At 35.3% G+C, this 24,282-nt stretch overlaps 1 protein-coding gene across 1 annotated transcript in view; it reads left to right on the top strand.

Annotated features, from left to right (window-relative positions):
* Positions 1-24,282, top strand: part of r (carbamoyl-phosphate synthetase 2, aspartate transcarbamylase, and dihydroorotase rudimentary) — a 489,668-nt gene that overhangs the window by 106,217 nt on the left and 359,169 nt on the right. Inside the window, exons 8-9 of the mRNA XM_090390424.1 lie at positions 8,734-8,919; positions 22,293-22,394. Coding sequence (XP_090246550.1) covers positions 8,734-8,919; positions 22,293-22,394 — 288 coding nt within the window. The remainder of the gene's footprint in view (positions 1-8,733; positions 8,920-22,292; positions 22,395-24,282) is intronic.

Raw genomic sequence — 24,282 nt, forward strand, 5'->3', positions numbered from 1 at the left:
TAGTTCTTCATTCATTACTTGTTGCATTGATCTAATGGACCAGATCACATTGACTAGTTATTACTAACACCATGTTCCAACATGAAAATGTGCATAAATTCACAAGGTGGGAGGCAAGAAACAAGACTGTTGTTAGTGATGTTTTCCCTCTAGCTAGTACACAAGAGTGTACAGAGGATTTGAAATTGGATGTGATGACTATTTAGTTTTGAGCAGAATAAAATTGAATTTTATATTGAAAAGAAGAGTGTATAAGAGTCTTAAAATCAAACCAAATTTGAGCAACTTTTATAGGTGAACTGTAGACTCAAATACAAACATTATTCAAGAAAAAAAATGAAAGAATTTGAATATAAGAACCAAACCTGGGAGATTCATTTGCAGATCCTGAAGAAAACATTCATTCTTTCAGAGGGGGCATGTGATGAGGTTGTTTGCAAGGATAGCAAAAATCAGAACTCCATGGTGGACTCCAGGTATTTTATGGTATTTTAAGAAAAATACCATTCAACATTTTGACCTCTATGTAAGTCAGCTTGTACTCTTAGAGAATACAGAGAAAAATGGAAGAAAGTGAAGCACTGTTTAAAACAATGATCTTTACATATATGAGTGTGTGTATAGAGAGAGAGGAGTTCATACATTATGTATTCCTGACTTACATAGAGGTCAAAATGTTGAATGGTATTTTTCTTAATTGTAAGTAAAATAATTGCCCTAATGTGTGTGTTTGTATCCATAAATGATATGATCGTAACATGCAGGTTCCAGTCATATCCCACTAAAGGAGTGTTATAAGCCTGAAGAACAAGAGTTAGCTCTGGAAATTGTGTGGGAATTTTGGTTAGTAAGCATTGTACTTTTGTTTTGTTTGGAATGTGGCAAGTGTGTTGTATTCAGCACACTTGCCTCATTTGAATAAAAAGTGCTTTGTTCGTTGAGTAGGGGGGGGGTATGGATATTCTGCAATGTTTTCAGATTATGTATGTACAATTGATAGCTATCATATATCAGTTAACTTCTTAATTGATTGTTGATCATACAGGTGAGGGGAAAAAAATTGCTAGTAATGCATGAATCAGTTGCCTGTTTGGCCTATCACAGAGGATAGGATAAATTGTGATGGGCATGAGTTTACATGGCACTTTCCTAGTTGGTGGCATCAGTTACACATGAAAGGGAACCAAGCAGTACACAGTTGTTTAGCATAAGTTGATACTTTCTTGAACTGAATTAAGGAAGCAGTCTGTGTGGTTAACAATTCTTTTTTTGTACTTGAAAGGTTAATTTTTTCCTCTGTATGGTAAACTAAATTGTTCATTAAAAACCACAGGCTTTATTTTCTTAATAAACAGAAAATATTTTAGATGCTTAATTTTTGATATCTGTATGAAGAATATTTCAAATCTTATTCTCTAGGACACCTTGATCTGAAAAAGCATATGTGCACATCTTTTAAATGAACTATTGGAAAAGAAAAAAAAGTTCTTTGCACTTTGTGAATAATATAATAGCTGTTTTAGAAACAGTTATGAATAGTCATACCCTGACTTACGTGAATCCAGAGTTATGCGGTTTCTTATATGTACATATTCCCGTTTCACTTCACCACTCGCTGTATGTTTCCGGCGCCAGCCGCATTCGCCAGTGTCGCACATGCTGTGAACAAGCACTGACGTGTTTCGTGCATTCTCCATTCATACATGATTTTTATAGTCTACAAACCTTGTGATTGTTTAATGTTATGTTCTTGATACAAATTTTATCACATAAAAAATAATGTCATCCAAAAAAATCAAGTCCGATTCTTATATAGCTAGCAAGAAAAGAAAAACATTGACTTTGGAAACAAAACTCAACATTATTAAGGATTTTGAAGGTGGAATGAAAATTTGTGAGCTAGCAAAGAAGTTCAATCTACATGAATCTACAGTAAGAACAGTCATAAAAGAAAGGTTTACAGATTTTGGAGCACATAGATTCTAACGAGGAACGAATTGTAGCCACAAGGCAAGGAATAAAAAAATCATTGGCTTGCTATGAAGAAATTTTGCGTGATAAGAAAAAGACATTATGCTGTCAGACGAATCTATTAGATTTTATGAAATGATCAACATAGAAATAACTTTCTTTTTTTTATGTACGAAAAACTACAATTATGATTGTATTTCTTTAAAAAAAAAAAATAGGTGTTTTTATAAACCTTTGTCCCAATTAACTAATATTTTGTATGTTTGTATATATAAATTACATGCAAAATTATACCCTGAGTTATGTGAATTCGACTTGCGTGCTTTTTGTAGGTCCCACCTACTGCATAACTTTGGGGTATGACTGTACTGCAGTCCTATCCTATAAGAAATGTTCATCTCTAGCCTCCTGGAAACTTAAAGAATAAGTCTGAATTTGAAATGCACTTACTTCACACAAAATTCTTGAAATGATTTCAGTTGTCTAACTAGTAAGCTCAGGATATTCAACATAAGATTCATATTTCAGAATTCAAAAATATGACCTGAATTCTGAAATTTTAAAAATAATCATGCTATGCATAAGAAAAATAAGTATAAAAGAAACAAATACCAAGACATAAGCATCCAGCACAAAATACTATAGGTGCATTAACTGATTCAGAACTAAAATAAACTATTCTATAGGGAATGAAGCAAATTATTATACAATTAATTCTAGACAATAAATTATTATTATTATTGCACAGCCACCTTCATGGAGTCTTAAGACTCATCATGGGAGAACCAAACTATCAACACTATCGTACCTCTCCTTGAAACCATTAATAGACAAAGCACTTACAACTGATTCAGGCAACCCAGTCCATTCATTCACCACTCTCCAAGCAAAAAATCTAGTTCTCATGTCTTTGCTAACCACACTCTTACTCAACTTCCAGGGATGACCTCTTGTTCTGACTCCTCTAGCCAAGTGCTGAAACATTTCTTCTACATCAATCCTATAATATCCTTTAACTTAAATGTTTCTACCCCCTCTTTTTTTTTTTCGCCTATCAATCAACTTTTGCAGTCCACAAACCCTCAATCTATTCTCATAAGGAGCATTCCACAGACCACTCATAATCTTGGTCACTTGCCTCTGGAACCTCTCCACCACTTCGTCTCCAAGAAACCCAGGTGACAAAGAAGAACGATAACTCCCATATCTCTGCTTGTTAATGTTTTTCTTCGATAACAAAGTAATCTGTTAGCTACCCTGGCTACTTTAGCAATATGCCCTCTAAACTTCAACTCTATCTACTACTACCACCACCCCTAAATCCCTGAATTCATCAATTTTCTGGAGTGAAGTTCTCTCAGTGTGATACACAGCTTGTAATCTTTGTTTGCCAAAATGTATAACTTTATACTTTTTCACATTAGACATTTATGTTTTACCCATACTGTCAACCTATTGGAATCATCCTATCACCTTGATTAACTATTACCCTACCCAACTTTGCATCATTAGCAAACAACTGAATATTCCCTTCAAATCATTTCCTATATCATTTCTGTACAAATTAAACAGTGGTCTAAGCACAGAGTCCTGTAACATGCCACTGGTCACCTGGATTCTGCTCCTCCATACACTACTTTTTGGTGTCTGTGCATCGGCCACCCTTCTATCCATATCAGGTCATATTTTTGAATTTGCATAGTACAGTTCCATGTGGTATCCTGTAAAATGCTTTCACAAATTCCAGCAGCCCAAATCCAAAATTCCTTTATCTAACTCAGCTCTCACCATATTATAAAAAAGTTAATAGATTACTAAGCCAAGACCAATGTTGCCTGTCATATCATATTTTTATTCACCCATTCCTGAATTCTCTTTTTGACCAACTTTTTCAGTATTTTTATCATCACTCCTGAGATTCTGATTAGTCTATAATTTGCTGCCACAGACCTAGATCTTCCTTTGTGCAAAGGAATTATTTTGTCCTCCTTCCATTCTCTTGAGACTGTCAGAACTGAGAATTAAACAGCCTAGTCAAAGGCATTACTAGTTCCTCTGCACATTCTCTTAAAATGGGAACTGATATCCCATCCAATCCCACAGCTGTATTCAAATTCAGATCTTGCAATATCCTAAGAACCTTCAAGTTATCAACCTCTGTTCTCACATCAGTCTGTCACAACAATATCTTGTATGATATACCCTTGCAAGGATGATCACTCAGTAGCTTAATTTCTTCTGCCTATATTACTTCTGCTATCTGCACTCATTAAAGTTATCCTTTCATAGTTATTCTTCCTCTTATTGCCATGTAACAAACTCTTTGGGATTTCCTTTCACCTGTTTGGCTAATTTCTTCTCATCTGATTTTACCTTCCTTAGCATGCTGATCATCTTTTTGCCTGATCCTTGCACTGTTCATGAGTTAGCTGGTTAATCTTTCTCTTTATATACCCTAGACAACACTTTTTTTTGCAGCTCATGCTTAATGATAGTACTCATCCATGTAACTCCTACCTGATTTATCCTTCTTACCCAAGGTAAGGAGAATAAATCAGGCCTATAGCCTGATTTATTCTCCTTAACCACTTGTATATTTTGTCCTATTAGCCTCGACCTCGCACTAGATTGACTCAAAAGATTAGTAGTCAGTCATGTCATCTGCCTGACTGACTCCTAATTTTGTTGGCTACAATTCATCTGCTATCATCAGCAGTATCCCATTCCCTGATTTACTCTATCCTTCCTGAAAATGCTAATTCTTTCATGGTCTATACCTATAACTATGTCACCTGCTGTTAACCAAGTCTCACTAATGCATGCAACTTTTGGCAAGATTGCACTAACCAAATGCCAAAAACTCTTTCCTCTTATTCCTGATGCTTCTAGCATTGGTATATAGAAAATTGTAGCATTTCCTTATGCCCCAATCATCTTACATCCTGAATTGACTACTCCATTCGATATTGTTATCTGAGAGACTAGATTCCACTTTTTTTTTTCATTCACTTCATGGATGCATCAACACACACACACACACACACACTTGTCTTTATCCACCCTAATTGCTTTAGTTTTCTTTACTCTGTGCCACATTCTGTGAACAAAGCTCTCTGACACCTACTCCAAATCCATTTAAGGCAGTCCATCAGCACTTTACAAATCTTTCTGTCCACCAAACTTAGATCCATAGGGTGCACAAACCCTAAGTCATTCCTTCTGCACTCAACCTGCGTATTGATTCATTAGCTATTGTCACTTTCCTTCTCAGTTTGCCTCTATCATAGCATGGCAGTAGACCTAAAATTTCACACTCTCGCTCTTTTTTTGCTTCTTCCAACAACCGTTTTTCTATCCTTCCTCATACAATGTTTCTCACCTCTCACGTCATTGGTTCCAATATAAACTGGCAAATTTATATTTTAACTGTGCCAGCCAGCTTCCTATTACAAGAATATAATTCAGGTTCAGGGAAATATTCCTAGGTTTTAGGCATATACGTTAATCTAGAATTCACATGCGAGTATATAGATCTCGGTACCTTGCAATTGTGACCTTAGATCTAATCTCAATTATATAATTATCTAAACTCCTTCCTGCTATTTGGTTCTATTTTCACAAGTGGTAGTTTGACACCTCGAATTCAGGCAAGACTCAGGTTCAAGTAACAAAACAAGTTTATTAATGCTAAAAGATAGGTACATTAAATTTTGTATTAAGTTATCAACACTTCTGAATTGCTAGCTAAGTGAATGTCTTATGCTTAGCTATACAAACTGTTCAATACTAATCTAACCTTTTTACATAAACTGACATGCAAAATCATGGATAATTAAACAATGTCGCACTCAAGTTGAGTTCCTTCATTCACATTTACTTTAAATAGATATTTCACAACTCATTTCTCTCTTAGTTAAATTTACTTAATTAACAAAGAGTTTTCACTACTTCAATCATATACAAATCAGAGATTTATCCTATACAATTCTTTGTCTAATAGAATTGGCTGTATTAATTACTCTATCCTGTCAAAGTTCTCTAAAATGTCCTCAGTCTTGCTTTATCAAGACACAAATTCTACCTTCAAACAATCTCAAGATATAAAACAAAAGGATCTTTACTTTACCAAGTACCTCCGAAGGTCTATTAGCTGACCCGACCACGTGTTGCTCGAGTCATCCTTCGTCTTGGCTGGTTCTGGGTCAGGTCTCATGACTGAGTTGTTCCGTGCTCTGCTACCGGACACAAATCAGGAAATGGCTGGAACTACGAGCCTTCTCTGCTCACTCGGGTGGGTCATTCAGCGTTTGGCACCATTCTGCATGAACTATTGATTCTCGTACGAGTCTCTACGGAATACCTCTCAGTGCAAGTCATGAATACGGCCGGCTGTCTGTCGACATAGCACCCTCAGGTTGTCCTATCTCCGATCACTCGGCGAGAGTCCTCAATCTCCAAAATCCCGAAAGAAAACAGAAAAAAAGCCTAGAGCTTGGTGTTTATTGCCTTAAATATCCTTTCTCAGTGCCCTCTTTTTCTGTATTGTTTTTTCGCATGATCCATAACTTACATTGCCCTTAGGTTGATCCCTTGCTTTCCCTCCTTGCTATTAGGTGTTGTTTTCGTGGAAAGGCACTTATGTCAGCCTTCCCCGTAAGCTGCAGCCTTCGGCGTTACAACAGGCACTTGCTGCTTAGATGTGACCGTTGATCGTCATTTCTTACCTGGCGACTTAAGATTTTTTTGAAAGCTTAATAATACATAAATTAAGCCATTATTCCTTTACATGAAATGCTAATCTGACATAATTCTTGATTTTAGCTTTCAGTTTGACAATAAATAATTCCAGTACACTTTCACATACAACAACTTAGGTGTTTCTTACTTTCTGCTGGTAAGCAGGTATTATGCAAATTTCTTTATTTTATAAGGCTTACATGTTAGATCCTGAATGAATAACTTGTCAAGAAGTTCTCCATTCAATATCTAACAAAGGTTCCCTCTTTAATGAAAAAAATTTTATATTAAGAAAATTTTTTCTTAACAGATGTCTCCCTTTCATTTTCTTTGCTTTCCTCAGTTCTTTGGGATTTGCCCCTACATTCTGCTTGTGAGCATAATTAATAAGCAGTATACTTGTTACATTTACATCTCTGTCTGCAATATCTTCATCTGGGTGTCCCTTTTCTTCTGCATGGTCTAATTTGTCAAGATTTTCTAGAACCAATGTTGAAGCGGCATTGCTCTGTCCTACAATTGAAGACTGTATGTACACTGTTTCCTTTGGTTGTTCTGTGCTTTCTTCCTCTCAGGTGTTTTTCATGCAAGTTGTTATCCCCTTTTTTCTGTACTATCGGTCCCTTTTCAACCTCCATGGTCTTTCTTCTCTCTTTGAAACAAGCTTCCTTACTAGCGTAATTACAGGAAAAACTGTACTTAGACAGGAAGTCATTTCCTAGGATTAATCCTAAGTGTGGAGAGGAACATTTTGGCAAGATTGGAAAGTTGTGCCAGACACATGCCAAATGCTGGTAAATTGATCTTTAGTCTCACAGACCTCGTAGCTCGGGTGACTGAGGAGGATGTTCCCAGTAGTTTGATGGGCTTCCTTAGAATTGAATAGTGTAATGTTCAATAAATATTAACTGATACTTCTACTTAAGTTTTATTATTACATTTAATTTACCTCTCATACTTTTCTAATGTATACCACAGATGTTCATCTTTAATGAATTTAGACTTTTTTTTGTATAGATAACACATCCGTTATCTATCAAAAAAAAAAATACAGTACTTAATGGATCATAAGTTTCCTTTCTTACTCCAGAATGGTTTAAACTGAAATTTTGCTAGTTTTATCTGAAGAAAAACCAAGACATTGCAATTTTGTACACAACTTCTCCTATTGTAAGTGAAAGCACTGTACATTTTTAAATTTTCTCCTCCTTCTGGGAACCTAAACTTTTGTAGATTTTTATCCAAACTGAAAGAGCAACAGTCACTTGAACCTGAAGATCAATAAAAGTTCAGCCCTTACTCTCTAATCCCTTGCAAACTTGATGGTAAAACACTCTTGAAAAGTTTTACTAAACATGACATTGTAAAGCATTATAAGGTTTTTTTCATCTCCCACTTCCATACTCTGTTGTCTTACTGAAGTCTATTTTGCCTAAACAAAAAGCTATGATTACAAAATTTCATACACAGCTGCTCCTCATAAAAAAAACATAAAAATGAAAACGTTCTATTAAAGTATCATTAGTCTCACATATAACTATCTCTCATCTAAACTGTTATTGATTTTATGTAATGGTTAAAAGCCAATACTCTGTTACACCATTAAAATCAATTGCATGATAAAGTAAGCATATGTATTTGTTTCTGATTTTAATACAAAACATGTAATAAATTTTACATAAATTCTCTGAGACATGGTGACCTCCTTTTCTATCTGTTGCCATTAGGGCTGGGTAGATAAAGTTAAAACTTTCTCAGATTAAAATTTTGGATGTTTGGATTATTACATGGCTCAAAATTTTCTAGGAAATTCAGTTTTTGTACTGCATATTTTCACTGTTTGCAATAATGAGTTCAAAATATTTGGTTCTGTGGACTAACACCTGAATTTTCCATATTATAGCAGAGTTATAGTGCTTCTCTTCATTATAGTAGTGTTTGTTATAGTATATCTTCTAATTTTCTCTTTACTTATATTAATGCTAATGTTTTGGTGTACTTTCAAGTTATTTGTATTTCTTCCAGATATGGTAATAGAGGTCATAATCAGCCATGCATTTTGCCAGACACAAAAAGATGCTGCATTACTTCTCAGAATCATGGATTTGCTGTAGATTCTGAATCACTTCCTGATGATTGGTCCCCACTTTTTACCAATATCAATGATAATACTAATGAAGGTATTGTACATAATACAAAGCCTTTCTTTAGGTAAGAAAAAAATATTCATATATACTTTTTTACATGTTTTAATAATTAGCATGTTTAATTTCAAAATAGTAAACATTTGTTTTAATGTCTACAAATTGCTAAGGTTAGTATCATACATTGTGAATTGGTGTCAAGGGTGACTACTGTTTGGGTTCAAGATGATTTTTATTGCACCTCGTCTTTTATTTTATACATTAAAACTGCTTGCTTACTTACTGCTGCCATGTCTGACTTTTTAGCAAAATAAACTGTATATATGTGAACTATATGTAGATATGACTGAGGAGTATGCTGGGTTCTGCATCATGGTATCGATTGTAGGATGGGAACGATATTGACAGTGGATGAAAATGTTTAAAAAAATACTTAAATGATGCAATATTGAAATGTGTCAGGAATACATAGGGTAGGAGTGAAATGGATGTGTAATCTTGTTAATAAATTTAAGAAAAAGATGATGTGGCAAGAATACAGTGTGCATAAAGATTTCAGTTATGAATATTATAAGTAGCAGACAAGAAGAGTCAACTTTTGTATGGAAAGCAAAGTCTGAGTTTGAAAAGAAACTGTCTGTAAACTAAACATAAGAATTCTATTGCCATACTGAAAGTAAGAGAATGAATATGAAGGATAACTACTGAATGCAGATGGTATGTAAGTGACAAATGCAGAAGAGATTATTCAACAAATGAGTGTCCATTTTCCTTTAAAAAAAAAACAAAAAAACTATCAACTTGGCGTATGCAACATTGCGCTTGCTGCTTCCTCTTCACTGGATGAAAAAAAACTCTGTGAGGAAGTACTAGAAATGTTGAACAAACTGAATAACAATTCAGCAAGAGGGGCTGATGAGATATCAGCATATATGCTAAAGGAATTGTTCAGCCTAACTGAACTACCCTTTTGACCAGCCTATATAATTAAAGTCTAGGAAGTTTCCACAGGAGTGCAAAGAATGTATGGTAATTCCATTGCACAAGGGTCCAACTATCAGCCTGTTAAAATCTCTATAGCAGAAGTGAAGATTTTGAAAAAGTTAGGGCTTGCATACTGAAATGGGTTGACAGATAATCTATATTTTGCAATGAACAGCTTGACATGACTAAGTGAAAGTCATGTTTGAGTAGCTTGCTTAGATTACAATCAATAGTAACATAAATAATGTTCCTGTTGAGTTAGACAAGGGGAATGGATACACTATTACTTTTGGACTTTGCTAAGACCTTTGACAGAATACAACATGGATGACTGATGTAAATTTGAGCATATGGGATTGGTTTATAAAATATTAGTGTGAATATGAGGATGACTGATATCGAAAAGTGGTATATGGGGGATGTGAGTGTGCAAGATTTTGGGTAGCTTGCATTTGGCGTACCACAAGGATTGGCCCTTGGTCCATTGTTATTCAATCTTTACATTAATGATATTGGAAAGAATTTGACAGGAGATGACTGTTTTCTAGTGATGCAAAGATAGGCAGGGTAATCAGAAATACAGCTGTTATGCAGTATTTGCAGAATGATTTTAATAGGCTGGAATTGGCATATGAAAATGGTTGTCAGTTGAATGTTTGTAAATGTAAAGCATGCACTTTGATGTGGTGAGATATCCAATGTCCAATTATATTGGTGTGATTATGCTAGAAGAAACTGATCAGGCCAGGGATCTTTTGTAGATATGAAATTTTTCTGGATATGAAACTGCAGTTCAAGATCCATATAGCAAGGATTGCAAATACATATCAGAGGATAAATGGAATGTTGAAATGAACCTTGACATGTAAAGATAAGGAAGTTATTTTGCCTCTTTACAAGGCCTTGATATAAGACCTGAATTGGACTATTGTGTGCAGGTCTGATCTCATGGTTTGTGGTGACTGACACAGTGGAGTGCAAAGGAGGGTGTTAAAAATTATATCAGGATTATGGATTACAGATTATGAAGACAGATTGAGAATTTGTGGACTGCAGACACTAGCAAACAGGAGAAAGATGTGATATGATTGAGTCCTACACACTTATGAAAGGATCATGCAGGATATCAGTAGATGGAATTTTTCATTTTATGGAGGATGGGGAAAGGACGAGAGGGCATCTTTGGAAGTTGAGGATGAATGCCATGGAGAAGTGAGATGAGAGCTAGATTTTTCACTCAGAGTTTGTGTGATTGGAATGGATTGCCATTGGAGGTAGTGTAAATTCAAGGTGTGACAGCTGCTATAGGTAATATGTGGCCTCCCTTGATTAGTCCCTGCCTTCTTAGGGTTCTCTCTTAATAATAATTAATTATACCATCTTCCTAGGCTCAGTGACCTCTCATGGTCAAGTGACTTGGTTCCTTATAACAAGCCTGCTTACTGTTATGATAGAACAGTCAATCCATCTGCTTTGTCTATAAATTGCATCTATTTTCTTCTGGCTAGTTTACCTGTTTTGCAAGATGACAAACACCAGAAAATACCAAAATGAGCTTTTTATTCTCATACAGAAATGGCAGTGTTTTCCCTCCTGGAAACTTTTTTCCAGAAGGAAAAACTGCCACCTCCATATGGGCTATTAAGTTAATTTTTTTCTGAATTATTGCAAACCATGGGAACATCCTCATTCTTTGCCTTTACTTTTTTTCTTAATCACTTTTCTACAAATGTCTTGTCTTCCATTCTCTTTAAATGGGAATGATTAGCATTCAAGAGTAGAAGAAGCATTTGTTCCTTTGTAATATTTTGGTTTTTAATGTGTCTCTGCCATTTCATTTGTTTGCATCTGTATTCTCAGAACTGCTGCTGTTAATTAATTGCTTTATTTCTGAAACAGTTGATTAACAGCTAATCAGGTAATTTTCTTCAGAGATTTGCAGTCATATAATAAATCTTGTTAAAGCTTATATTCATTCTGGGCAGTATTCACATGTGCAGACACTCCCCAGTATGAACTTACTTTACCATATGAGTGCCACTTCTGTTGCAGGTGGGAGCATTTTCACAAAGTTTACATGCAATGTTTTTGTTAGAATTTTATTTCTAAAATTAGCATTTGAACTGTCTTAATGATATTGAAAATCTCAAATGCATTTCAAACTGATTTAAAGTTTTACACACACGTGGGTATGCATATTCTATGTGTAAGCTATATAGAAGGAATGAATGCAGGTTTTTGAAGGAGTGAGTCTGTGGAAAGACGGTTTCTACAAGAGGGATGGCCTACACTTGAATGTGTTTGATATCAGAAGCCTTGAGAAATAATTAATTGGTATTAGACCCAACATGGAGTCAAGTAAACTAAATTTTGATGGGATGGTAGTAATGTTAAGAATCTGTGTGTAAGAATAACAGTGTTACATAGTTATGTTAATGATAGGAATGGGCATTATCCTGGAAATGATTGGGAAGAGAATTCTGTTCATCCAGTTTGAACTTAAATGTTTTGTGGAATGAAAAACCCTGACACCTCCTGTTTCTTTGAAGTAAAGCTAGGTTAATTCACAGAAACCATATCAGATAAACACCTATTCAATGAGATCAAAGGCTGTTCTATATTATTGTTGCACAAATTTATGATTAATTATATATAATAATAACATAAAACGATAGATGTTAACATGATTCCTCCAGTATAATTTTATTTTACACTGCCACGTATATCAATAGCCTTTTATCCCTTCTACTTGACAAGTTCATGTCAGGGCAATTAGAAATCTCTTGCTGACACCTTTATGTGTGTCAAGAACAGTTGTGAATAGAAATACTTTCATTACAGGCATATGAATTATTAATCATAAGTTGAAAGCCTGTTGTTTTTATCAGGGAACCAGAGTGAACAGTGAAACGTCAGCTCCTGCAACACTACCTTATTCATTATCAGCATAATTCAAGATTGGCACCATCAAAATGAGCATCGATGGAAAAGAAATGGAACTAGCAGAAGAATTGAATTAGTACCAGATTGTCATAACAAACAAACAAGACAGATGCGATCTTCCTAAGCAACAATTTCAAATTGTTATATTCAAAAAATAACAATAAAGGAAAAGGAGTAGCTATAGTACTTAACACTAAATACAAAGATAATCATCTTGAATGGCAAGCAATATCAAATAGTGATGTGGGCACACATTACAATGGAGAAACTGACACCTGTTTGTGTCCACACAAGGCTCCTAAGGAAGTAGTAGAGGAATTTTTTGAGATATTATACATCCTCTGTCCAAAAAGAAACCGAACTTTTCAAAAATAGAAGAAACTAGTGGCGTCAACTGTTTTGTTGTTGAAAGTGGCAACCTTTATTAGTGTTGTGTCAACAGTTTGTGACATTTGTTTCATTAGAAGCTGAGTTATAGTGCCAAGAGTGACGGTATGTTTTGAGGAATGGTTGGTCGTCACGATATTCATGCCATATGCGACGAATTCTCGCTATCAATCGCTTCATAACTTCAAGATAAAACTCGCCATTGACCGTTTGGCCAGGCAGAACGAATTCTTTGTGGATAATTCCCTTGGAATTGTAGAAACAAATCGGCACTGTCTTTATTTTTGACTTCTTCAAGAGACTTTTTTCTGATGCCCCTCTTCTGGTGTCTCCACTCAGTACTCTGGTGCTTTGTTTCGGGCTCATACTCAAAACACCACATTTTGTCACCAGTGACGATCGTTTCAAGGAAGTTTGAGTCCTTACGAGCGGGTTTAATCAGGTCCTTGCTGTGGGACCTACCCAGACTAGTTTCGACCTTTATCGATTTCTTCAGTGGGAACTCTTGGCAACTCCTATAGGTAAAGATGACCTCACCATTGCTTCCGCCTGGTATCTCCACTTCTGGGCCTGGCTCATACTGAAGAGACCTCAATAAAGGTTGAAACTAGTCTGGGTAGTGGCCCTTCCCTAAATGCATAACATTATACATATCTGCAAGGAGATGTGTTTTGCATTATGGGAGATACTGAGATAGAAGTGATGTTATCTTGGTCCACCTTTGCTACGAGTTACCTGGTGTTGTTACTACCTTACCCCAGTCCTGAAGATATTTTCAGGCACAGACTTTGTTTGCTCACACTTGGATAAAGGATTAAACTAAATTTATTATAGTCTAACCAAGTGAAAAATAAACTTTCAGCATCTTTCTCTAAATCCAGAGTAATTTAATAAAGGTGGCACACAGTTTGGCAACTGCTATAGGTGAAGGTGGCCTCGCAGTTGCTTCTACCTGGTATCTCCACTTCTGTGCGTGGCTCCCACTGAAGAGACATCAATAAAGGTCAAAACTAGTTTGAGTAGTGGCCTTTCCCTTAATGCATAACATTATACATATCCGCAAGGAGATGTTTTGCATTATGGGAGATACTGAGATAGAAGTGATGCTAGCTTGGTCCACCTTTGCTACGAGTTACCCGGTGTTGTTACTACCTTACCCCAGTCCTGAAGATATTTTCAGGCACAGACTTTGTTTACTCACACGTGGATAAAGGATTAAACTAAATTTATTATAGTCTAACCAAGTGAAAAATAAACTTTCTACCCTTGACAGATTTTGACATGTTAAGTTTTGATATTCGCTAATGTGCCTTTGACAGAGTCCTTTGACCTCATTAAGCCACATATCATTCCTGAAATAACTGCATTATTCTGATTCACCATATATGCAGGTTATTTCTTAGGGACAGAAAAATATACAAACAGCTGGACAGGACTGCAATTGGCTCACCTCTGTCATCCCTCTCTCTATAGCCAATTTCTATATGGAACATTTTGAAAATCAAGCACTCAGCACAGCAACACTTAAACCAATAGTTTGACTGTGCTATGGTTGATGTGTTTGCTGTTTGACCTCATGGTCCTGACACATTAGATACATTTTTGATGCAGCTTAACAGCCAACTTCCTAAAATAAACTTCACTATAGAAAAAGAAAGTAACAGAGGTCTACCTTCCCTTTCTTGATTACACTAGTGGCACGACTGCTATTGGCTCATTATCCTTCATTTGCAGAAAACCCACTCACACAGAAAAGCATTTACAGAAACACCACTGCTATTCTCCCAACAGTATAGCATTCTCAAAACACTCAAGCCAAGTCTATTTGTTCAAATGACACACAGCCCTTGAAACTGAGCTTGGGGAACTTTGCAACACCTTTTTAGCCAATTGCTACAGCCCATACAAAATAGATAAAATATTGCATGCATCCCCATCCTCCTACATTCAACACACTGCATCACAGCAAACTATTTCCATCCTACATGTTAAGGATACATTGGAAAAAATAGCCAGTTATCTACAAATATGATCTCCAAGACTTTCCAACTTTGTATCAACTAGCCTTCATACATTCTCCTAAAGATCAACTGCATTCTCTTGAACATCTCAGAGTGTATAAAGCTGCATGTATCTGCAGTTTAATCCACTTTGGATAGACTGGTAGATTAGTTTAACATCCACTTTAACATCTTCCAATCCTGACTTGCCACATGTGATCAACTGTATGGCAAGTCAGGATTGGCAGTCCATTCTCTGGATACTACTCCTACATATAGGATTAGATGAAGGGAAACATTTATATTACATAGTTGTTATAGGTCTGAGCCACTCTTTTTAGAATCAGCTATGAAGCACCCTCCAAACATCAACAATTATGGTTGCATTAATTTAGTGAAGATCTGAGAGACTGTCACTTTAAGACCTGATAGCCTGCATTTTCTAAATTAACTTTATGATTATCCAACCCATAGAGGATGCCATTAAGGACATTAGTTCTGTTGTCATTTATAATTTATATTGTTTTCCACAATTACTTAGTCTAATGCTGTGTCTGTCAGTTATAATTGTGCTCTGATGATGCTGGGTAGAAAACCAGTTAAATATTAATGAATTTAATGAATGTGTTTTTAATTTTCTAGTTTATTTTTGTTTTTAAGTGAGGTCTTGTGAAGAATTTTGTTGATAGTATTTTGGCTGAAGCCATTTTTCAGGAAGGTATTGCTGATAACTTTTAATTCATCTTTAAGTGCTTGTTCATTGGAGCCAATCTTCAAAACCCTGTTTTTCAGCATGTGAATGACACCTAGTTTTTGTGTTGGCTGGTGGTAGGAGTTTGTGTATATATTGGCAGTATGTATAGTGTTACGTTTTTACCCTTTGCTCATTGTTATATCGCTATCTTTATATATTATTCTTTACGTGATTTACTTTCTTATATATACTTTGGCTTCTATTTGCTATCTTTAACTTCATGTATCCCTAGGTCATCTATCTTACTTGAATATGTGATCTTATTGCTTATCTAGCAAACTTTTCAATTTTTTTGGGCCCCCAGAAATACCTGATCACTATAAGCTATCCTTATTCACTCAGGCAAATTTATTTACTGCGCCAGCCTGGGCCTTAAGGGTAGAGTTAAACTCAGCCTAAGGATAGTTATAGCGTATCAGGTACTACTAATATCATTTACTATAATTCAGAAGCCTTTATTTGCAGTCATGTCCCTTTTCTTTCTTAATTGGGATATCCCTGCGCACATATATGATCAGGTTCGAAATTTTATGAAGGGTCAGCCAGCATGCTCAGAAATACAGGCATGAAAGGTATCAAACAATTTTAATGAATTCATTACTTAATATAATACAGGAACAAAGCAATTATTAATACTAAGTTAAACTCTTATTTTCCTCTCACTCTCTCGTTCTTAAAATAAACATTGATTTCTAAATCTTTACAATTCAATTTTCTCAACTTATTTGACATTTTAGTTTACAACTCATTAGGCCAGCTAGGCATTTAGCACATTAATATTTTCCCTCGAGTGGATCACGACCAAGTATCTAATAAACTAATAGTTCTTAAAGTTCAGTCCAAAGGTATAGTTATTCACATAAATTTCAATTCTTCATACTTCCTTTTATCACATATTTGATAATACACTCTTTTCCGTACTGTTAGCAATTTCTCTAAAAGGGGCTAGAACATATGAAAATACTTATCTACACTGTTTCAGTTTCTCTCCGTCCTTCCTTCTTTGTGAAGATTCTGGCTATCTTGATTCTACCGCCACGTGGGATTCAAGTGCTCTTCCTGAATCGGGCGCTGTTTCTTTGGTATGGATTTACGTCAACACTTCTTCTCATTGACGGCCTACATTCGATCTTGCCATGCTGGAACTTCTCGAAGGTCAGCTCTTAAAAATAAGAACTGAACCACGATGAACACTTGTAGCACACGGTGAGAATACAGGAACAAACAAAACGGGGCAGTTTTACTTCGTGTTGCGGGTTTTATACGCTCCCCAAGAGCGTCTCTTTCCTTTCCGAGTTTGATTTCTCCTATCGTCCTGCCGATTGGTCCCTGACTGGGTGACCTCACCGATCCTCATACGGAGCTTTCTAATTCCGGGAATACATGCATCGTGATATTTTTTCAGTTGTAACACCTGCGGGCGCTTACGCTCCTCTTGTAGCATTAGGGTGACCTTTGCCCCATCTTGCCAAATAATTTGCATTCTTTTACATGTAGACTATCACTAATAATTTCTCTTACAATTTGCCCCTTTTTGTTGACTTAGTTCATTTGATATACAGATACATTAACTTCAGTTCAAAATTTAATTTACAAGATGTTATTTCCTATAAAACATAGTCACACTGTGCTAAATGATAAGTATGCTTATTTAATTTATGTTTACTGTTAGACTCTGGAAGGGTACCCTCATTTAGAGTGAGGTAGCCCGTTTCAGATCTAACAGTAGGCTTCTGGTAAACAGTGAAGGAAAGGCCGCCAGAAGGAAGACATGTGACAAGTGTATCTAGAAAAGGAAGTGTGTTCTGACTTTCCATCTCAATTGTGAATGGTATCCATTTGTGTTTAGGTGGCTGAGGAAAGTGTCTAATGGCTGGCAGCCATGTGACCAGATTGTGAATACATCAACGTATCTAAGCCAGACTTTTGGTTTTAAAGTAAAGGAATTTGGAGCACATTGCTCAAAAACTTTCATATAAAAGTTAGCAATTGGGAGAATAACAGTGAGCTCATGGCTGTGCCTTCTTTTTGTAAAAAGGATACATTGTAATTTGTAAGTAGAAAGTGTTTTGCCACATGAAATAGCCTGAACATAGAATGTAGTAGATGTGCAAAGAGCATTGTGATATCAGATGGGGAATCTATACCTTCAACTATGTTCTGGTTGTGAATTTTTAAACCATAAATTCTCAGGAAGAAGCATAGTATGGAAGCGTTTTTTTTTTTTTAACTATATCCTCGGGCTACTGAAGGAAAGAAAAAAGAACTTGTTTTACTAATATTTCCTCTCCCATTCTGTTTAAGTGACCATACCATCTGAGATTAGCTCTGCTAACACATTCCTGAATGGTAACAGTGTGAAGTTCTTTCTCAGAACTAACTTTCATATCTGTCTCCAGTCTTTGATCAAGTGTTTTATTTCTAACCCAACTCTCAGATTCATAAGTTAAGTGGTTTGAACACTGTTTTGTGTACATCTAATTTAGTGTTTTGACTAATTTCTTTCTTATTCAATATAAATTTATTCGGCTGACTTCCTATCATACCAGCTTTACTAATTCTGTTATCTGTTTCCATATTTAATTTGCTATTTTTGCTAAAAATTGCACCCAAATCGCTGAAATGTTTTACTTGTTCTATAGCTTCATTATTCAGGATACCGTAGATGTTTTCAGTCTTTCTATCTTCATTGTCTTTGTTTTTTTATTGCTGATTTTCATACCAAATTTATTACAACAGTTATTCAAGTTACTCGGGGAATCTTGCAGACTTGTACTGGATTTATTAAGAAGTATAATATCTGCATAAAACAAACATCTAAGATTAACACATTGCCAATTTTAATATCAGATTTAATACTACTTTCCTTCATAATGTGATCCATATAGATAATGAATAAAAGTGGAGATAAAATGCATCCTTGTTGTACACCTGATTTAACATCTGCCTGTACTGCTAACTTAAAGCTTAAATAGAGATTATGTATTGCTTGATATAATGTCCTATTTATACCATATAACATGTTTTTGAAGAGCCTTCCTCTAGGCACCTTGTCATATACCGTTTCCAGATCTATGAAACTTATACACAAATTCTTGTTATATTCCAAGATTTTTCAACTATTTGTCTTACAGATGAAAATCTGATCTTGAATCTAGCTTGTTTTTCACCAAGCTTCCCTTCCACAGTTTTTTTTTAGCTGTTTCTCAAGTAAACTTGCATAAATCTTACTGGAACACTCAGTAGGGAAATTATTTCCCTTTTTATAGTAGGACTCTATTCCAATTCATCCAGAACTTGACCATCTGACCAGACTTCTGAATCATATAGTGCATCTGCTGTAAAACTTTTATACCTCCATATTTGAGCATTTCTGGCCAAATTTCATCTACTCTAGCTGTCTTTCCACATTTCAAGTTTGTGATGACTTTTTTGTTGTGTTTTTTTCTACTTCAAGTATGGATATCTATACCTGACCCCATTCATGTTGGGAGTTTTCTACCATCATGCCAACACAGCTTGTTTCATTTAACAATCACATTTTTTGTTTGGAACATTGTTTTGGTAATAACTAGTCCATGTCCTGAATAGAAATCTAGCGGGTAGTTACCATTACTATTAGTTTTGTTCTGTTTTCCAGATTTTTCCAAAACATTTCTATACTTACACCAAGTTGGTAGATCTTAGTGAAATTGGTACTCATTAGTTTGAACAATCTCTTCTGTTTATCATCTCCATCCAGTCGACATTCTTTCAGGTGCATGTTTTCTTTTACTTGCAGCATAACAATAAATTCTTTTGGGTTGTCTTTAGCTAGGAACACATTGCAATATTGCATGCTTTCCATGTATTTCTAGTATCCTTCCCATCCAGCAACCAATACCATAAGACTGATATTCTTCAGTTAGTTGTAATTTAGAACATGACCTTTTCTGAATGGAATATCCATATACTTCCCAGGTCAATACAGCATAACCGCTGCTACCGAGTGGAGTCAGAAGAGTCTCATCTGTAATGGAAATCCCCTCTGACACTATGATTTAGGTCTATCTCTTTGACCTTCATCACATGTTGCTTGAATTTGTCTTGCAATAGCATTTGGATAATTAATTCATCCATGGTGATTACTCATTTAGCATGCACACCAGGTTGATTGGGTGATGTATATCATTGTCACCAGCAACTGATCTGCTAGTTCTGTAACAATGACCTGCTATGTATTTAATCTTTTTAGGCTCTGCCTCACACCAGATAGCTTCAAACTCACTGCTGCATTGAAAAATTTTACTAGTATTGCCACCATAGCTCTTACCCTGACTCAAGTCATTATCCTGGTATTAGTGATATCATGTACTGCATACCTTGTCCTCTCATATCTTGCCTTTCTTTAAAAATAAGGTTCTTTTTATACTTGATTCCATTTAATATATCTGCCTCTGAGATCCAGGTTTCACTAATGTCAACAATCTGAGGCTTCAACATATTTATCAAGAAGGCCATAAACTCTACCTGTTTACTCTTGTCATTCATGTACAGATACAAATTACCTTCAGGCTTTTTTGATTACACTTCTCTGTAGTTTGTATGACCCAGTTTGGACAAGTTTCAGATTCCTGTTCATATCTACTGCCTCACTTATGCAGACATCCTTGAAATACTTAATAAGTAAGCACTGGACAAGCATATAATCATTCTTTCATCATAAATCGCATCCATGTTTATAAATGCTTGTCATTCACATAGTTTCATAACTTTGATTCTCTAACATAGATTCTTGCAATGATTCTCATGATTTATTTATTGCTCCCAACTCTGTATTAGGTTTCATACCATTAAATAATTTCTCCAGACTCTTGATATCAGACATTCAACTGTAGGCCATCCCTCTTATAGAAGTCCATTTTTCCTTCCGAATGGATTTGATCCTATATATTGGGATGAGTACCAGCTGGTTATGAGAGTATAAGTTCTGGTATGCAGCTTTTTATTATTATTTTTATCTGCGACCTCAAGGGAGTCAAGGACTTATTGAGGGAGGCTATAAATCACATAAACCAACTGTCATACCTTCTGTTAAATTCATTTACACTAGATGCACTTGCTACCCCTAAAGGAAAACTATTTCACTCATTGCTCTGTGAGAGAAAAACCTAGCTCTTACCCCTTTCTTGACTCTGAACAAACTTTTTTGATACCACTCATGTTCTCCATACCTTCCATATGATGAAAAATTTCATCAGACGATATCCTATAACACCAGTTCAAAAGTTTATATACCTCTATCATGTCACCCCTCTTTCTCCTGTTAACCAGAGTTTGTTATTCACATGCTCTCAATCTGTCCTCGTAATCTAAATCCTATAATTTTGGATGTATCTTTGTAACTCTTCTTTGCACCTTTTCCACAGCTTCTTTATCCCTTTGAAACCCAGGAGACCAAATGCACAATAATCCACTTGTGATCTTATCAAGGCCTTTTGAGTACAGTTCAGGGAGATATCAGGATGAGAGGATTTGTATCTAGGTTATTTTGATTATTTTTTCTTGAGAAAGATTACCTGAAGATATATCTAATCTCCTGTCTTGTCACAGCAGTACTAAAGAGGAGCTGCAGAAATTATGCTCAGTATCTTTTATAGGAGACCAGAAAGCATGACCACCATTTGTACAAGAGGTGAATTTTCTCTAGTTTGCCCATTCAGATTTGGAATTGTGTGCTGAGAAAGAGATTACAGTTTTTGTTGGCTGAGAATGAGCCTGGAGGTCGTGTGTTAATTGCTTGCTACTGGCTGAATTTTTTTGTCTGGGACTGCTTTAGCACAACTCAAACATGAGTTGGATAGCTGCTATGGGTATTAATTTTGAACAGAGTGTAGAATTATTATTGTTATTCAGGCCTCCATGGAGTCGAAAGACTCATCGTGAGAGGTCCTTCCTAAGAACATAAAGTCTGTCAAGACTCATCGAGGGGAGATCCTCATAATGAATGATGACCATTTTAGCAAGGATAATTTTATTAACTTCCTTGGAAGAGAACTGTAGTTTTTTTTTTTCATTAAGCATTTCTGTTCATCTTAATTCTGAAAAATATTACAACAGGCATTTGAGGCAAAAATGATAGCATAAAATTTCAAGTGTAAGAATGATATAGTTTGTTGCAGCTATGATAGCAACTAAGAGAAAAGGTATAGATCAGACTAAATAAGAATTGAAAGAATAATTATTTAAAAATGTTGGAGAAAACTGGTGATGAAGTTTTATGATAAGTTGTTTGTGTTACTTTAGCTAAAATGATAACAGGAAATTTATTCAATATTTAAAGAATAACAATTCAAAATATAATTGTTTTTCTAAACTTTATTTATTTTTTAGTGTCCAGTTTCATCCAGAACATAGAGCTGGACCTGAAGATTTGGAATTTTTGTTCGATATATTTATTGATTCTATAAATGGTCACAGGATGGGCCATGAAGGGTAAGTGTTTTAATTACCCTTTAGAAAATCAGATTTGGTAAATGACAATCAAAATACTAAAAAAAATGCATAGTTGCTTTATGTTAATTGTATTGAATATTCTGGAAAACAAGTTTGCCTAGTTCTCAACAAAACGAAAACAACTAAGCTTTATAGTAATGGCACTTCCACTCTTTATCTTTGTAGGCTGAAGATTAAAGAATTAATTTAAAATTTTTAAAATAGAGTAATGAATTGAATACCTGGCTAATTTTGAAGATTGAGGTGCAGTATTCAATATTCAGTTGAAAAATAATGTGAGATTAGAACACATTATGGAGGGAGAAAACCAAATACAAGCATAAATATATACACCCATGTATTTAGTTTTAGTAACTACATGAGCATATATCTAAAGTGATTATGAAATTTAAAAATTTTTGAGCTAAAAATTTAAACGCTGTTAGTAAACATGGTCAGTTAGCAGTATAAATGAATGTTCTGGCCATTTCAATTGGATTTGTTAATGGAATAAAATTTAATAGCTTGCTGGACTAGATTAAAAAAAGAAAATTGTTACAGTAATCTGGACTAGATTAAAAAAAAAAATTGTTACAGTAATCTGTCATTTATCTGACTACAATTTGTAGGCAGTTTTCCATTCTAATAATTGAAGGATCAAATAATTTAAGTACAATTACATGGTGCTCTATCATAAGCTGGTTGAGATACATGCCTTATTTAATTGAAGGATTGTTATTTTGAAGGGCAGATAAACTGTAGATTACTGTAGTTGTAGTATGTTGGTTTGTGAGTAAGGAGGAGTAATTTATCTTAACATGAGGGCAAGATTAGATAGTCAGTCATTGATATGAACATAGTATAAAAAAAATATGAACATATATATAGTAGAGAGAGAGGGTGGTTAGGTTATTTGGATTTATAGCAAAAGCAGCTCATGCTGTGAGTGTATTATGTCTGTTAATTGCATGTGTTCTTATGGCCAGTTTCTCTGTTTTGACAGATGAAAAAAAACCTGAATCTCTGGGAGGATAACCCTTCCCCACCCTCCCCAATTGTGTAGAAGATTGGCTAAATCATCTTAGGTTGAAATTCCTGATAAATGTTCTTCACATCCTGGACAGGATTTGAGTCCAGCTCTTTGCAACCATAGGGGCTTAGTTTAAACTAACTGAGGTACAGAGGCTCGAGAGAGTGAGCAACACATAGGTCTCCACTTAAGTTGTAATGTCAGCAGTTAGAAAATTCATTGAAGTATAAAAAAAAAAAAAAATTATTTGTTGAATCGGAGATTATGAGGGCAAGTATCATTACACCTGATTATCAGGATCAGAAATATTCAGCTTGGCTGTTTACCTTATGCAGATAACATTTATAAATATATGTGGATAACATATTCTGGACTTAATTACCACTGTAACAGTTTGTTTCTTTAGAAACAAAACAAGAAAAGAAACTATTCTCAACAGTGGCCTATATAACAAGATGTTTTTTCAGCCATTTAGGTCCAAATTTTAGTGAAGATGGGAATTAAAATTTGGAAATAGATATAGAAGAGCACAACTGGTGGGGTTGCTGGTAATAAATTATCATTACATGACACCTCCGGAGTGTCATGTAATAATAAGCCACTCTGTCTCCAACAACTACAACGAACTGTAACTGCCATCATCACCAATACCATCTACCACCCACCACCACTATTATTTTCACAGGCAGTACAAACATCTGTGCTCATGGTGGGATTTGGATCTGCAGCCTTTTGGCTGGAAAGCAGATACGCTAACCACTCGGCCAGCTAAATTTATGTGAAATAAGAGTGAAATTAGCAAAAACACCAAGCTAGCCTTATACAAGACGGTATTCAAACCAATTTATGGATTTGAGA

Source organism: Typopeltis vanoorti, chromosome 3 (genome assembly GCF_054136105.1).
Source record: "Typopeltis vanoorti isolate ZY-2024b chromosome 3, IOZ_Tvanoo_1.0, whole genome shotgun sequence".
NCBI classification, from domain to species: Eukaryota; Metazoa; Arthropoda; class Arachnida; order Uropygi; family Thelyphonidae; genus Typopeltis; species Typopeltis vanoorti.